We start from the raw sequence: 15818 nt of genomic DNA, 5'->3' as shown, positions 1-15818 counted from the left end.
TCCCTTAGATTTCATCCTTAGATCCCCTGTACCATGATTCCCTGCCCAAATGGCACTGATCTTGCTTCCTGGGTCTGCAAGACCTATTCCTAGATGTTATCCTCTGAAGTGCAGCTGAGCCAAAAGAGGGAGACGTTGAACCAAAGAGGACACTGTTTGCACTGATGGGTGGTGGAGACTGCACCTAGATGTGCAGTCTGGGAACTTGAGTGAACCAGAGAAGTCTCTCATACAGGAGAGAATAGGGTCTAGGTAGAGACAGCACAAACTGGAATCAAGATTGCTGGGAGAAATGTCAATAACCTCCGATATGCAGATGACACCACTCTTACGGCAGAAAGCAAAGAGAAACTAAAGAAACTCTTGACAAAGATGAAAGAGGAGAGTGAAAAAGCTGGCTTGAAACTCAACATTCAGAAAACGAAGATCATGGCATCCAGTCCCATCATTTCAACACAAATAGATGGGGAAAGAATGGCAACAGTGACAGACTTTATTTTCTTGGGCTCCAAAATCACTGTGGATGGTGACTGTGTTACTGACTCCAGGCTCACTCTACTTACAGCAAGACAGGGCAATGAATCCAAGAGACGAGGTGTTGAGGCAAGGAAAACGACTTTAATCAGGAAGCTAGCAGACTGAGAAGATGGCAGGTTAGTGCCTCAAAATAACCATCTTATTGAGGTCTGGATGCCAGGTTCTTTTATGCCAGAGAGAAAGAAGCAATGAGGAACTAAAGTCAAAAGGCAGAATAGAGAGGAAGAGGCAATGGGGAAGTAAAGTGAAAGGGTCTTCAGTCTTCCAAAACATCTCAAAAGAATGGCCAGCCTTTGAAAGGGGTGTGTTAATCTCTCCTGTTCACAGGTAAGCAGGGACAAACTATCTCTCCATGAGCTGAACAAAGGCATTTTAGTTTACAGTCAAGCAGAGAGGCAGAATCCTCCAGACAAGCCACTGAGTATGATTATAATAACAAGAGCAATGAAAAGCAAGTTAAAGGAACAGTTTCCAACATAGAGTCAGAACTGGCTTCCTCCCTGCAACAATTTTAGCTATGAAATTGAAAGACGCTTGCTCCTTGGAAGAAAAGCAATGACAAACTGAGACAGTGTATTAAAAATCAAAGACATACTTTGCTGACAAATGTCCGTTTAGTCAAAGCTATGGTTTTTCCAGTAGTCATGTACAGATGTGAGAGCTGGACAATAAAAAAGGCTGAGTGCCAAAGAATTGATGCCTTCAAACTGTGGTGCTGGAGAAGGCTCTTGAGAGTCCCTTGGACTGCAAGGAGATCAAACCAGTCAATCCTAAAGGAAATCAATCCTGAATATTCATTGGAAGGACTGATGCTGAAGCTGAAGCTCTAATACTTTGCCCATCTGATGAGAGCTGGCTCACTGGAAAAGACCTTGATGCTGGGAAAGACTGGGAAAGACTAAAGGCAGAAGGAGAAGGGGATGACAGAGGATGAGATAGTTGGATGGCATCACTGACTCAATAGACACGTTTGAACAAACTCCGGGAGATGGTGAAGGCCAGGGAAGTCTGGCATGCTTCAGTCCATGGGGCGGCAAAGAGTCAGACATGACCGAGTGACTGAACAAGAGACACCAGACTAAACAAAAACAATAAGAGACGTCAGGCAGGCAGTGGACGGGGTGTTCACATGTTCTCTTCCCAGTCTTGGGAGCCAGAACCCCCAGGTGTGGAGGAAAAACTGAAGATGTGTGGAGAAGGAGTCCTCTCAAGACCCTTAAGTCTGCAAGCTCAGAACCTGGAGACCTGGCCCTGCAATCTGAAAGCATCTGGTATCGTTTGCATTGTGCAGACAGCCAAGCTAAATCTTGGGACCAAGAAGTGTCTGGAGCACTTAGAAACACATTGCTTGAGCTCTCCCAGAGAGCTGAGGCTGGTAGAGCTAGAAGTGGCCCAGGACTCAAGTCCCCAGGTGTCTGGGAGGGGGACCCCCTGCAGGGTCCAGCCGACCTGGATAATTTCTCACGTAAGCTGAACGCTTTTAACTCCTCTGCTTTCTTAGACCTGGTTGCTTTATTGCATCGCCGTGCTCACCCAACATGTTCCCAGTCCGGACCAAAAGGCTCTTTGGGACTGCACTTCCCAGCCCTCCTAGAGCATCCCATGAGCTCCATGGTCCAGCCCATCAGTCTTCAGTAGTGAACTGGAGCACCCAAATTGGTTTCATCACCAGGAGCCCTGAACTCTGCTTTGCTACCCCAGAGCTCCTACCCTCTGCCTCTCTGCTGTGCGCTAAGTGGCTTTAGTCATGTCCAGCTCTTTGCAACCCTATTGACTATATCTTGCCAGGCTCCTCTGTCCATGGGATTCTCCAGGCAAGAGTACTGGAGTGGGTTACCATGTTCTCCTCCAGGGTATCTTCCCCACCCAGGGACAGAACCCAAGTCTCTTATGTCTCCTGCATTGACAGGCGGGTTTTTTTTTTTTATCACTAGCGCCAACTGGGAAGCCCATTTCAGGCTCAGGTCATTTGGCTTTCTGAACTCAGACTTGAAGCCTGTTAGGAATGAATCTTCCTGAAAAGCCAGGAATTTAGATTTCCCAATGAAAAGACAAAGTCGTGACGTCTTTACCCTCACCTGGCTACTTTTCCCCTTTGGTTGATGGGGATGAGGGAGGGGACATCGCTGCTTGAAAAACCATTTTTGTTCCTTTTCTTTTCTATTTTTTTTAACCCTAACTGGGGCAAAGATTGCAATCTTCTGCCAGGAAGATTCCAGGCTTCCCAAGAAGGAAGGACAGAGGAATGCGAAGAGTTGAGGTCTGCCTTGTCTTGCCTCCTGGGCTTTCTAAGACCAGCAGGGACACTGAGATGCCTTGTTAACCTAACCAGCCTCAGCCCCTCAGTTCAGTCTCTGTACTCAGGGAGGCTGATGGCGGAGGGGGTCAGTGATGCAGAAACACCCTCTGCCTTCCTTCCCTGGCTCCTCTTCTCTCCCTTGTAGTGGGTTAGTGGGTGGGGCAGCGGGCGGGAGGCTGAGAGGCCGAGGGAAGACAGGAGTGAAGAGCAGAAAACTTGCTTTTTCGCAATGGGTTTGCCGCCAGGACACAGGTGTTGTGAAAACCACGATTAAACCTAAGAGAAAATGGGGAAGGAAAAGACCCACATCAACATCATTGTCATTGGGCACGTAGATTCAGGGAAGTCTACCAAGACTGGCCATCTGATTGACAAGAGAACAATTGAAACGTTTGAGAAGGAGGCTGCCGAGATGGGCAAGGGTTCTTCAAGTATGCCTGGGTCTTGGAGAAACTAAAAGCTGGACGTGAGTGTGGGATCACCACTGATAACCTCCCTGTGGAAATTTGAGACCAGCAAGTACCATGTTACCATCTTTGATGCCCCAGGACACAGAGACTTCATCAAAAACATGATTATAGGCACATCCCAGGCTGACTGTGCTCTCCTGTTTCTGCTGGTGTTGGTGAATTTGAAGCCAGTATCTCCAAGAATGGGCAGACCCATGAGAGTGCCCTTCTGGCTTATACTCTGGGTGTGAAACAACTAATTGTTGGAGTTAACAAAATGGATTCCATGGAGCCACCCTACAGCCAGAAGAGATATGAGGAAATTGTTAAGGAAGTCAGCACCTACATTAAGAAAATTGGCTACAACTCTGACACAGTAACATTTGTGCCAATTTCTGGCTGGAATGGTGATAACATGCTGGAGCCAAGTGCTAACATGCCATGGTTCAAGGGATGGAAATTCACCCATAAGGACAGCAATGCCAGTGGAACCACCTGGCTTGAAGCTCTGGATTGCATCCCGCCACCAAATCACCCAACTGACAAACCCTTGCGTTTGCCCCTCCAGGATGTCTATAAAGTTGGTGGTATTGGTACTGTCCCTGTGGGTCGAGTGGAGACTGGTGTTCCCAAACCTGGCATGGTGGTCACCTATGCTTCAGTCAGTGTAAAAACTGAAGCGAAGTCTGTAGAAATGCACCATGAAGCATTGAGAGAAGCCCTTCCTGGGGACAATGTGAGCTTCAATGTCAAGAACATGTGTGTCAAAGATGTTCGTTGTGACAATGTGGCTGGTGACAGCAAAAAGGACCCACTAATGGAAGCAGCTGGCTTCACAGCTCAGATGATCATTTTGAACCATCCAGGCCAAATCAGTGCTGGATATGCACCTGTGCTGGATTGTCACACAGCTCACATTGCTTGCAAGTTTGCTGAGCTGAAGGAGAAGATTGACCATCATCCTGGGAAAAACCTGAAGATGGCCCTAAATTCTTGAAATCTGGTGTTGCTGCCATCGTTGATATGGTTCCTGGCAAGCCCATGTGTGTCAAGAGCTTCTCTAACTATCCTCTCCCGGGCTTTTTTGCTGTGTGTGATGTGAGAGATGGTCGCTGTGGGTGTCATCAAAGCAGTGGACAAGAAGGCAGCTGGAGCTGGCAAAGTCACCAAGTCTTCCCAGAAATCTCAGATGGTTAAATGAGTATTATCCCCAATACCTGCCACCCCAGTCTTAATCAATGTGGAAGAACAGTCTCAGAACTGTTTGGCTATTTCAGTTTAATAGTAAAAGACTGGTTAATTATAACAATGCACCTTCCTTCAGAAGGAAAGGATAATGTTTTGTGGACAGTATGTTTTGTGTGTGGCAGTTTAAGTTGTTAGTTTTTAAAATCAGTACTTTCTAAAGAAAACAACTTGACCAAAAATCTGTCACAGAATTTGAGACCCATTAAAAAAAAAGTTTAATGAGAAAAAAAAATCCACCTACCAACGCAGGAGACACAGGAGATGTGGGTTCAGTCTCTGGGTTGGGAAGATCCCCTGGAGAAGGAAATGGCAACCCTCTCCAGTATTCTTGCCTGGAAAATCCCATGGACAGAGGAGCCTGGCAGGCTGCAATCCATGGGGTCTCAAAGAGTCAGACGTGACTGAGCATGCCTGTTCAACTCAGCCCACCAGTGAAGGAAGTGAAACTAACACATCCCCCTGCCTGAGGCTTGCAGCTCTAGAAGATACTTGCAAGAACTAAATGGTCTTTTTACTTTATTTCCTCAACTCCCCTATCTCTGATCCATAAAAGAACCTGGCATCCAGGCCCCAACAAGATGGGTTTTTTGAGCCTTATTTTGAGCCACTAGTCTGCCATCTTCTCGGTCAACCAGTTCCCAGAATAAAGTGTCTTCTTTATCTCAACACCTCATCCCGTGGATTTATTGGTCTATCCTGGGGCGAGCAGAGCAAACTTGGACTCAGTAACAAAACCAGATCTCTCGTGTTAAGGGATTTAGCACTCTGATGCTGAAGCTGAAGCGCCAATACTTTGGCCACGTGATGCGAAGAGCCGACTCATTAGGAAAGACCCTGATGCTGGGAAAGATTGAAAGCAAGAAGATAAATGAGATGTTTGGATAGCATCACCAATTCAATGGACATGAGTTTGAGTAAGCTCCGGGAGATGGAGAAGGACAGGGAAGCCTAGCGTGCTGCAGTCGCAAAGAGTTGGACACAACTAAGTGACTGAACAATGTATGGAAAGATGCAAGTGTCCAGGCTTACTGAAATCATTTCTTTCATATGTATCTCAGCTATTTGGAACCAAATCCTGCTTTTTGATTGTTCTCATCCTTAATTCCTCATTTCCCATAAGGGGTAGTGGATGTGGCAGTTGGCTGCCTCTTGTGCTTTCTCACACCCTACCCCAGGTCCTCAGCCCTGGCTGATGGCTGCCAGATAGCTGGTATTGTTTCACCTGGGCTCAGAAATTTACATTTGAAAGGCTGGAATCCCTAATGGCTGTGGCATGGCTTGTTTATTGGTATAGCAGAAAATATTCTATTTCACAAAAATATTTCATTTCACAACCAGCAGGAGGCGAAAGGTGAGGGGGACCCCAGGTACATGCCAATGCTTGTATGATCCTGGAAAGCTACCGAGAGAACCAACTCTGGAGTAGAGAACCAAGAATAGATTTTAAAACCTTCAGTTCAGTTCAGTTCAGTTGCTCAGTCGTGTCTAACTCTGACCCTATGGACTGCAGCTCTCCAGGCTTCCCTGTCCATCATCAATTCCTGGAACTTGCTCAAACTCGTGTCCATCAAGTCAGTGATGCCATCCAACTATCTCATCTCCTGTCGGCCCCATCTCCTCCTGCCTTCAATCTTTCCCAGCATCAAGGTCTTTTCCAATGAGTCAGTTCTTTGCATCAAGTGGCCAAAGTATTGGAGTTTCAGCTTCAGCATCAGTCCTTCCAATGAATATTCAGGACTGATTTCCTTTAGGATGGACTGGTTGGATCTCCAAGGGACTCTCAAGAGTCTTCTCCAACACCACATTTCAAAAGCATCAATTCTTCGGCACTCAGCTTTCTTTATAGTCCAACTCTCACTTCTATACATGACTACTGGAAAAACCATAGCTTTGACTAGATGGACCTTTGTCAGTAAAGTAAGGTCTCTGCTTTTTGGTATGTTGTCATAGTTCTTCTTCCAAGGAGCAAGCATCTTTTAATTTCATGGCTGCAGTCACCATCTGCAGTGATTTTGGAGTCCAAGGAAATAAAGTCTGTCACTGTTTCCATTGTTTTCCCATCTATTTTCCATGAAGTAATGGGACCAGGTGCCATGATCTTAGTTTTTTGAATGTTGTCTTATCGACATGTGCATAAATCCCATCCCCTAGAGGGTCAATTGACTTCCCTCTTCAACAGGATACAATTTTGCCTCCATTTACACATTGATTTCACTATTTCTTATCTATAAATATGTTTGTTCTTTGTCCTATGAATTGGCTTTGACATCTTTATCATTCTTTGCCTTATTAACAATGAGTTAAATAGAATTTTCATATCTATGAGAGTCATGATTTTACCTTTTTCTGAGAATTATCTTTTAATGAGACAACTGCAGTGACATTTGTGGTGGTAAAACAAAACAAAGTATCAAATCAACTGTGAGTCTCAAATGACAGGTGAATGGTTAAGTGGCTCATAAAACTGCCAGTTAATGGAATGAAAACAGTATAATCTATGTGATCCGCTTGAAAGATGTTTTTATATCTATATCCAAGTATGGTAGGATCTCATTCTTATTTTTAAAAAGGAAAAAATTAGTGTGTGTGTATCTATATATTTTTCTATGAGTAAATTAAGTTGTGGACAGATACACACTACTAATGTTGTTTATCTCATGTTGAGTTGAGTTTGTTTAACATGAGGTTTTGTGATTAATCCAGTTAATAGACATAAATATATATTTAAGGTAATATATATTCATATATATAATATATATGTCTTATATATACATAAATCTTTTGAGTTGACTGTTACAAAGAGCATACTTAACTTTTGTAATTTATAAAACTCCTATTAAGATTTATTTTATGGTATATGCAATCCAGAGAAATGGTACTGATGAAACTATTTGCAGGGCAAGAATAGAGACTCAGACATAGAGAACAGACTTATGGACACAGATGGGGAAAAGGGTGGGACAAATTGAGAGACTAGCTTTGAAATATATAAATTACCATATGTAAAATAGATAGTGAAGTTGCTATATAACACAGGGAGATCAATCTGGTGTCTGTGACAAACTAGAGGAGTGTGGTGGGGTAGGAGGTGGGAGGGAGGTTTAAGAGGGAAGGAACATATGCGTACCTATGGCTGATTCATGTTGATGTCTGGCAGAGCCCAACACAACATTTTAAAGCAATTATCCTCCAATTAAAAATAAATAAGTAAATAAAAAGATTTGTTTTATGGAAAAATACCCAGAAGTTTTCTGAGGGACATAAGAAGAGGCTGGAAAAAAAATGACAAGATTCACCTTGTATTTGAATAAGAAAATTTAACATTTTAGAGATATCAATAATCCTTGCAATGTTTGATAATTAAGACTCTATGTAACTAATACCAGAATAGAGAAGCTAATCGGTGGGAAAGAATTAGGAGTCTACAACTGTCCCATATGAGAACTTAGTATGTGGAAAAATGTTTTTACAAACCAGTGTTAGACTGTTAAATAAATTATTTTGGAAAAACCAGTTAGCTGATTGAGGGGAAATTAGATGACTATTTACTGCACAAACTAAAATAAATTTAAGATGATTCAAGGCATAATATTTTGATCCAAATAATCAGGAAAATATGGGTGAAGCCAGGAAAAATAAGGGGAGATCTCTCACCTGTGGTTCCTGAAACACTAATAAAAGATGACTAGATTAATATACAAATATACAAATAACTCAGAGAAGCAATGCAGAAGAGAAAAAAAAGTAAATTGTCAGTAAACATGAAACTATCTTCAACTTTCACTAGCAATTGATTAATGAAAACTGAAAAAAATAACCAGCAAGGAAACATCACTCTCAGGTAACAAATTTTCCAAAATGATCAATGTCAATCATTTTTTATACTGATACTGATATTTTGAGAGGCATGCAAGCCAGTATTATCTTTCTGGAAGGCAGCCTGGCCCAAGGGGATAATTACATGGAAATGGAATTGTACATCACAGAGGTTTTGACATTTTTTATGTAATATCAATACACATAAGAAACTATAAACAAAATCCCTAGAGGCTTGTTTACTTAGAATTCTTCTATGGGCCTACCAATAAGTGAGGTAGGCCTACATTTAAGTAAATTATGAGTAAAATAAGTACCTTATAAGCAATAAGGTATATAAATGACATCATCCACTAGACCACACTATGTTTCTGTTGGGAGAGCTCAGACTAAGGCACTTCGCTGGGAGTGACCTCTTATGAGCCTCAAGACTCATGGTTTGCTAATGGAAAATTTGCCCTTAATCAAATTGTTCCTTCTCTATCAGAAACTGAAACTGAGCCTCTCTAAAACGGAGTTCCTTTTTGTGAGTTTGTGATTAATCTCTCTATTCAAAACTTTATTCACTTTTATTCTGACCTCAGTCCTGTGTCAACCGAACACTAATCAATCACAATCAGGCAACTAAAATTGCTGTTGTCTATAACATTGTTGCTGCTGCTGCTAAGTCGCTTCAGTCGTGTCCGACTCTGTGTGACCCCATAGACGGCAGGCCACCAGGCTCCGCTGTCCCTGGGATTCTCCAGGCAAGAACACTGGAGTGGGTTGCCATTTCCTTCTCCAATGCATGAAAGTGAAAAGTGAAAGTGAAAAGTGAAAGTGAAGTCGCTCAGTCGTGTCCGACTCTTAGCGACCCCATGGACCGCAGCCTACCAGGCTCCTCCGTCCATGGGGTTTTCCAGGCAAAAGTACTGGAGTGGGTTGTACTAAAATTGCTGCTATAGGTATTACTATTAACACACAAACTCAGGTTTGTTTCTCCAGAGGAGGATAAGCTCACAGATGCCCCAGGCATGGACCACCTGACTAGAAAATCATAAACTAGAGATATTCTTATTTCCACAGCTATGATTAAGAGATGTCACAGAAATGTCACAAGATGATGATTAATCTTAACTTATTTGTTCTTCTTTAAAAACACCCCCAACTCAAAGACCAAGTTGGAGTGGATCTGACTTGCCTCCTATTCCCTTGTTTGGAGCCCTGCGATAAAACCTTACTTTGCTGTAAATATTCACTGTCAGTTTTGAGCCTTTGCTCAAAAACAAAACCACATGCAGTTGACTGAAAGTAATGTTGAAGATTCTTACAGGTATGTGTTATATTAGTTATCATTTATTTATTGTTTATAACACACTGGAGAGCTATTTTTGTATTATCAGATGTGCAAGGCCTATTGGAAGTGGGAAAGACTGGACCTAAGGGAACCAAGAAGGAGGATTAATTAGAAAATGTGGACCAGTAAAAGCAAAGTGCTTGCTGGGATAGAAAGGAGAGGAATAAATTCAAGAGCTATTTTAAGAATGCGTGCGTGCTAAGTCCCTTCAGTCATGTCTGACTCTTTGCAACCCCATGGACTGTAGCCCACCAGGCTCCTCTATCAATGGGTTTCTCCAGGCAAGAATACTGAAGTGGGTTGCCCTTCCCTTCTCCAGGATTTTTGGAATAGAATGAACAAAAGTTAATGACAGATTTGGGTGGTGGTGATGGGGAAGGGATGTATAAGTAGACTTATACATCAAATGCCTTACTGAAATCAGCTAGAAACAACAGGGACAAAGGTTCTCAACTGTGATCTCAATGAGTGAAACCCACAAAGTTCTAAACCCTACAACCATTTCCATTCATCAGCAGCAACCATCGCTTCCCTCAGTTCCACCCTTCCACCAGTCACCTACACTGGGGTTTTTTACCTACATCTTCCAGTAGTTTCACCTCCTTAAATTTACTCAGTCACCTCAGTGAGACTTCATCATAATCTCCCATTTCTACATTCCCAATCTCTGTGCTGCCCCTCACCATATTTTTACTCCACCCTTAGAAGGAAAGGAAATCACCCAGTTTTCTCTGTTTTGTGAGGGTCACAGACTGGGAAATTACCTTATCAGTACTTGTTTAACCTTAGTTCCAGGACTTTGGTGGCTCAAGGCTGAGGGGAAGCATGGGTGGGGGTGGAGGGCAGGGCAGATGACCAGCAGGGGTTGAGTGCAAGTTGGGGTACCAGTCTTCAGACTGGTAGGGTCGAGCAAAGGAACTACCTGTGGAAGGCTGAGATGGAAGGGCGTGGTTGTAGGGGTGAGGGAAGCAGGTCATTGGGGGAGGTGGTGTTGGGTAGGAGTAGGGACAAGAAGGGGGCTCAGGCAAGAAACCAGAGAAGGTGGCAGAAGACAGGTGGGCCAGTGGCTGGAGCAGTGACCGCTCTTGCTTCCTCTGCTTAGCTCTGCGGTTCTGGAACCAGACCTGAAGAGGAGGAAGAAGAGCCACATCAGAGCCTCTCTCTCAAATAGGTGGCGTTATCACATGCACCCTCTCTCCTTGAAGACTGAAGGTACGGGGCATAAAATTCCCCCACATCCCCAGAGGAGGCAAAGCTCTTGCAAAAGGCATAACTGAGCCAGGCCTAGTGACAAAGTGAGACCACACCATTCCTCCAGTCCATGTCTAAATTTGCCCTGCTTCAATTCTGGGTGAGTAAGAAATGTCAACTTCCAACAGGAAAGAGACAAACATGACAAAATGACATTTCCCTTCCCCAGAGAATGGGAAACTTCCTCTAGGGTTATTAGAGTTTAAGACTATGGATGAGTTTAATTGTAATTCATAGACCAGGTTGGCTTTAGGGTATTGTTTATTCTAAGTTTGAGATTTCTAAAATATGGTTTCCCTGGTGGCTCAGATGGTAAAGGATCTGCCTGCATTGCAGAAGACCTGGGTTTGAGCTCTGGGTCAAGAAGATCCCCTGGAGAAGGAAATGGCAACCCACTCCAGTATTCTTGCCTGGATAATTCCATGGACGGGCTACAGTCCATGGGGTTGCAAAGAGTCAGACACAGCTGAGCAACTAACACACACACACACACAAGATATGGTTAGAAATAAGGGAGTATCAGGTTGATCGAGTTTCAAGGCCATGGTTAGAGACAAGGTTACATACGTGTAGGAATAGTTAGGATTGAAATTCTACTGTTCAGATCACTATTAAGGTTGGGGGTCGATACTAGGGGTCGACGTTGGAATTCAAGTTAGGTTAGGTAAATGCCAGGGTTAAACTCAAGTGACGTTACTGGTACAGAGTCTTGACTGTTGGACAAGACTCTGTTCTGGTGAAGGTTTAGGTTAGAGTTATAATGCCCTGAGAATTTATGCCCCAGTAGTTCCCAAGCACTGAATCTGCATTTCTTTCTGGGGGGTGAAGGCACGGAATTCTGGGCCATCACCTGGATTCTGGCCTCACTGAGGCCTGTGTCCTGAGCGAGACTTTCTCGGGCCCAAATGTCAGGGTACTGGTTCCTCCCAAAAGCTGACTCCAGCTGTTCCAACTGCACTGGACTGAAGGTGGTGCGGTGACGGCGCCGGGAGTGTGGCCGACCCCTCTGTCCTCCTTGCGGGGAAAGCTTTGGTCTCCCCACTCTTACACCAGAGAGGTTCCGGTAGAGCCGAGTGTTCATGTCTGAGGAGGAGAGGGGAGGGAGAGGTTGCTGCCGCAAAGACCCATTCATCCATCCCAGACCACATATGCTGGAATCCCCAGAGTCTACTGGGGCCCAGTGTGTTGCTCATACACTCTGCCCCAACCAAAAATTCTTCAGCTTTCAGAACCAGCTGAATCTAGCTCAGCCTCGGCTCCACTTTGCTTCTGAGTCCCCTAACTCAGGCTGCCATCTCCAGATGAGGTCCACACCTCAGACTCATTTGTCCTGGGCATTCACGCTCTTTCTGCCTCACTTCTGCACCATATGCCCACTCCCTATTACATTCCCCCTGATGTGTCCCCACGTAAGGCATGCCCCTCCACAGCCTTCCACCTCTCTGAGCATACATACCACCTTCCTGGATCTTACCCTATGTACCTTATGTTCACTCTGACACCCTAACAAATTGCCCAGGTCTCTAAGACCCCTATTACTTGCTCCCTGCTCTCGTGGCTCACATGCAACTTAAAACTTTATGTTGTTCCCGTCCTATAGCCTTCACTTGGGAAGATGAACCATCCCTCCCTCTTCTGCTCAGACACACCCTCCGCATGCACGCATTTCATCTTCTCCCCTCTCCGAGTCCTGGCCCGGCCACCAGGCTGCAGGAACCTGAGCTCGTGGGAAAGGCTTGCCTCTTCTCCCTACAGGCTTACTAAGCCCCCACACTAATTAGTCTGAGAGCCAGTCAGGGAAGAGAGAACAGGAGCAAAAGGAAACACCTGGAAGGCACACAGTGAAAAAAGATGTCTGGAGTGAAGATCCCATCCCCATGGGGCCCAGGAGGTGGTCCCCACCTGGTGCTCAATGTCCACCTCGGCCCCCTACTCTACTCAGATCCAAAGCTCTGGTCCCTCCAGCTCTCTTCCTCAGAGAAGGCTATGCAGTCAGTGAACTCTGAGGTCAGGAGTGAGGAGACAGATTCCAGCTCTGCCTCTGCCCCCTCCTCATCGGTCAGGCAGGGCCTCAGTGACCTGACTCTGTATAGCATACAAGTTGTACCACCTCATGCCTTCTAAGGTTCCCTTATTTTTAACATTCTAGGATTCTGGTTTTCTATTTCTCCTCTTCAACTTCCTCATGGCGAACAGTTGCCCCATGGAGCCCACACACCGGCTGCTTCCTCAGGAACACCACCCAAGAGATTCACTCACCCACTGAGGAGGTCACAGTCCCAGCGGCTGGGTAGCCCTCAGGCCACAGGCTGCTGCAAACTTGCTCCTTCATTTGCTTACCCTGCTCACTTCTCCCTTCGGCATCCATGGCTCACAAAAGAGACCAAAGACAGTCCAGTTCCGTGTCCCTGAGTCTCTGATTCTGGATCAGTCTTTCTAAGTTTCTGTTCCCCTCTATGCCTGGTATCTTGATTGTTCTCTCTCTATTTATACCTCTCTCTGAATCTCTCTCCCTGGGTAAATATAAATACAGATATAGATAGATATCTCTGTCTTTCTCCCTCTCTCCTTTTTCCTAACTTTTGATTCTAATTTTCCATTCCCTCGCTTAAGTATGATCTCATTCTGTCTTGCCCTCACTCTTTTTTTCTCTGTTTTAGTCTCCACTTTTCTGTCCCTATCCCTTCCCTCTGGGATGCCGTTCTCTCCCTTTGCTCTCAGCTGCCTCCTTTCCCAGCTTGCAATCCCACACTACCTCTTTTCTCCCTGAGCCTTGGAGGAGTGACCTGCTCCTCACCCCTGTGGGCCCATCCAATCACTGCCTGGTCACCAGAGCCCCCATCATCAAGGGAGGATCACAGCCGGATGAGAGAAGGTGCTCTGTTGGAGGGTCCAGGGACTGAGGCCAAGAGCTCATATTCCCAGAAGGCCAAATTCTTTTGTCCTTTTAAATCCCCTCCTGGGAGCAGACAGGGGAAGGAGGAGAAAATGCATTCTTCCTGAGACCCCTCCTCAGAACCCCATCATGAGAAGGGAGAGAGGGTACAAATGGGGGCCAGGAGTACGGCCTGCCTGGCATCTCATTATGCAGGTGATTCCCAAAGACTTCTTTCTAGGAAACTAAAAAGCTAAAAGACACAAGTATGTTCTGATCCCTCCTAGATATCTTGATTCTCAGAATACTCTGGACACCCCCTCAGAACAACCTAAAGCATAGGATGAGCCTTCTGGCCAACCATAGTTCTCAAGTATTCTCTGCTGTCCTTTCCCAAATGTCACCTCCTTATTCACCCAGAACCCCCCAGGACTCCCTGAACTTCCAAGGTTGCCCAGAACTTCAGAGTACCCTGACCCTGAAGAGCGTCTGAATTCCAGGTACATCCTGATTCTCCCAGACCCCAAAAGTCTGCAGAAGACTGACATTCTGATTCTTCAAGGAAACCCTGACACACCCAGCCTCCCTGAGCTGTCAGGACACCCTGACACCTGCAGTAGTCTGCTTCTTGAGATTACTTAGCTCCAGGAAGTACATTCTGACATCTTTAGGACATTCTGACCCTTTAAAGACAACCCAGTGTTCTAGGACTCTAGGATCCTCTAAGACACACTGAAATCTAGAACATTTCACCACTACTAGGAGATAATCCCTGTCACCCTCCATGAAGTTTTGAAATCTCAGTATAGACTGAATCCATGAGAATACCTTATTAGTCTTGGAACACACTGTACCCATAGGATCCCCAAGGTCATGCTAATCCTTCAAGCATATCCTTTAAAAGCACAGTTCAATTTAGAAAACACGGTAATCTTCTAGGATCCTTAAGATTACAATATGATCCATGGATCAGAAGAATAAGCAGCGCACGAAAGCTTGTTAGAAATGCACATTTGGGAACCCCACTTGAGTCCTACTGAATCAGAATCTTCACTGCAACAAAATCCCCAGGAGAACTGACTGTACACTTGTCTTCATTAGCTCTGGCTGCCATAACGAAATACCAAAGGATGGGTGGTTAAAACAATAGATTTCCATTTCTCACATTTCCAGAGTCTGAGAAATCCAAGAATAAGGTGCTAGCTGATTCAGGTCCTGAGAGCTCTTTTCCTGGATTGCAGACAGCCACCTTCTGTATCTTCACAAGATGGAAAACTCAGTCCTGGTTTCTCTTCTTCTTCTTATAAAGATACTAATCTCATCTTGTGGTCTCACCCTCATGATCTCTCTCAACCCTAATCACCTCCCATAGCCCCACCTCCAAATATCATTGCACCATACTGGGTTTAGGGCTTTAATATATGAGCTGATTGCTCAGAGAAATATCAATAACCTTAGATATGCAAATGATACCATCCTTTTGGCAGAAAGCGAAGAAGAACTAAAGAGCCTCTTGATGAAAGTGAAAGAGGAGAGTGAAAATATTGACTTAAAACTCAACATTCAGAAAACTAAGATCACAGCATCTGGTCCCATCACTTCATGGCAAATAGATGGGGAAACAATGGAAACAGTGAGAGACTTGATTTTGGGGGCTCCAAAATTACTGCAGATGGTGACTGTAGCCATGAAATTAAAAGATGCTTGCTCCTTGAAAGAAAAGTTATGACCAACATAGACAGCATATTAAAAAGCAGAGACATTACTTTGCCAACAAAGGTCTGTCTAGTCGAGACTATGATTTTTCCAGTAGTCATGTATGGAAGTGAGAGTTGGACTGTAAAGAAAGCTGAGCGCCAAAGAATTGATGCTTTTGAATTGCAGTGTTGGAGAAGACTCTTGAGAGTCCCTTGGAATGCAAGGAGATCCAACCAGTCCATCCTAAACGAAATCAGTCCTGAATATTCATTGGAAGGGCTGATGTTGAGGCTGAAACTCCAATACTTT

The 15818-nt window shown here is 44.6% G+C and overlaps 1 protein-coding gene and 1 pseudogene across 1 annotated transcript; one reads left to right on the top strand and one right to left on the bottom strand.

Moving 5' to 3' along the window:
• Positions 1 to 3122: 3122 nt before the first annotated feature.
• On the top strand, positions 3123 to 4486 carry LOC145510572 (elongation factor 1-alpha 1 pseudogene; annotated as a pseudogene).
• Positions 4487 to 10470: 5984 nt separating this feature from the next.
• On the bottom strand, positions 10471 to 13304 carry PROP1 (PROP paired-like homeobox 1). Its single transcript, XM_081502201.1, has 3 exons — positions 13196 to 13304; positions 11787 to 12019; positions 10471 to 10809 (listed from the first exon to the last, which is right to left on the bottom strand). The coding sequence occupies exons 1-3, from the start codon at positions 13302 to 13304 to the stop codon at positions 10471 to 10473; spliced, it is 681 nt and encodes a 226-aa protein (XP_081358327.1).
• Positions 13305 to 15818: the final 2514 nt, after the last annotated feature.

Source organism: Giraffa tippelskirchi, chromosome 6, assembly GCF_054371585.1.
Source record: "Giraffa tippelskirchi isolate mGirTip1 chromosome 6, T2T-mGirTip1v1.2.pri, whole genome shotgun sequence".
In the NCBI taxonomy this organism is placed as follows: Eukaryota; Metazoa; Chordata; class Mammalia; order Artiodactyla; family Giraffidae; genus Giraffa; species Giraffa tippelskirchi.
Note: the sequence above shows the minus strand (reverse complement) of the source record. Positions and strands in the feature narration are given on the sequence as shown.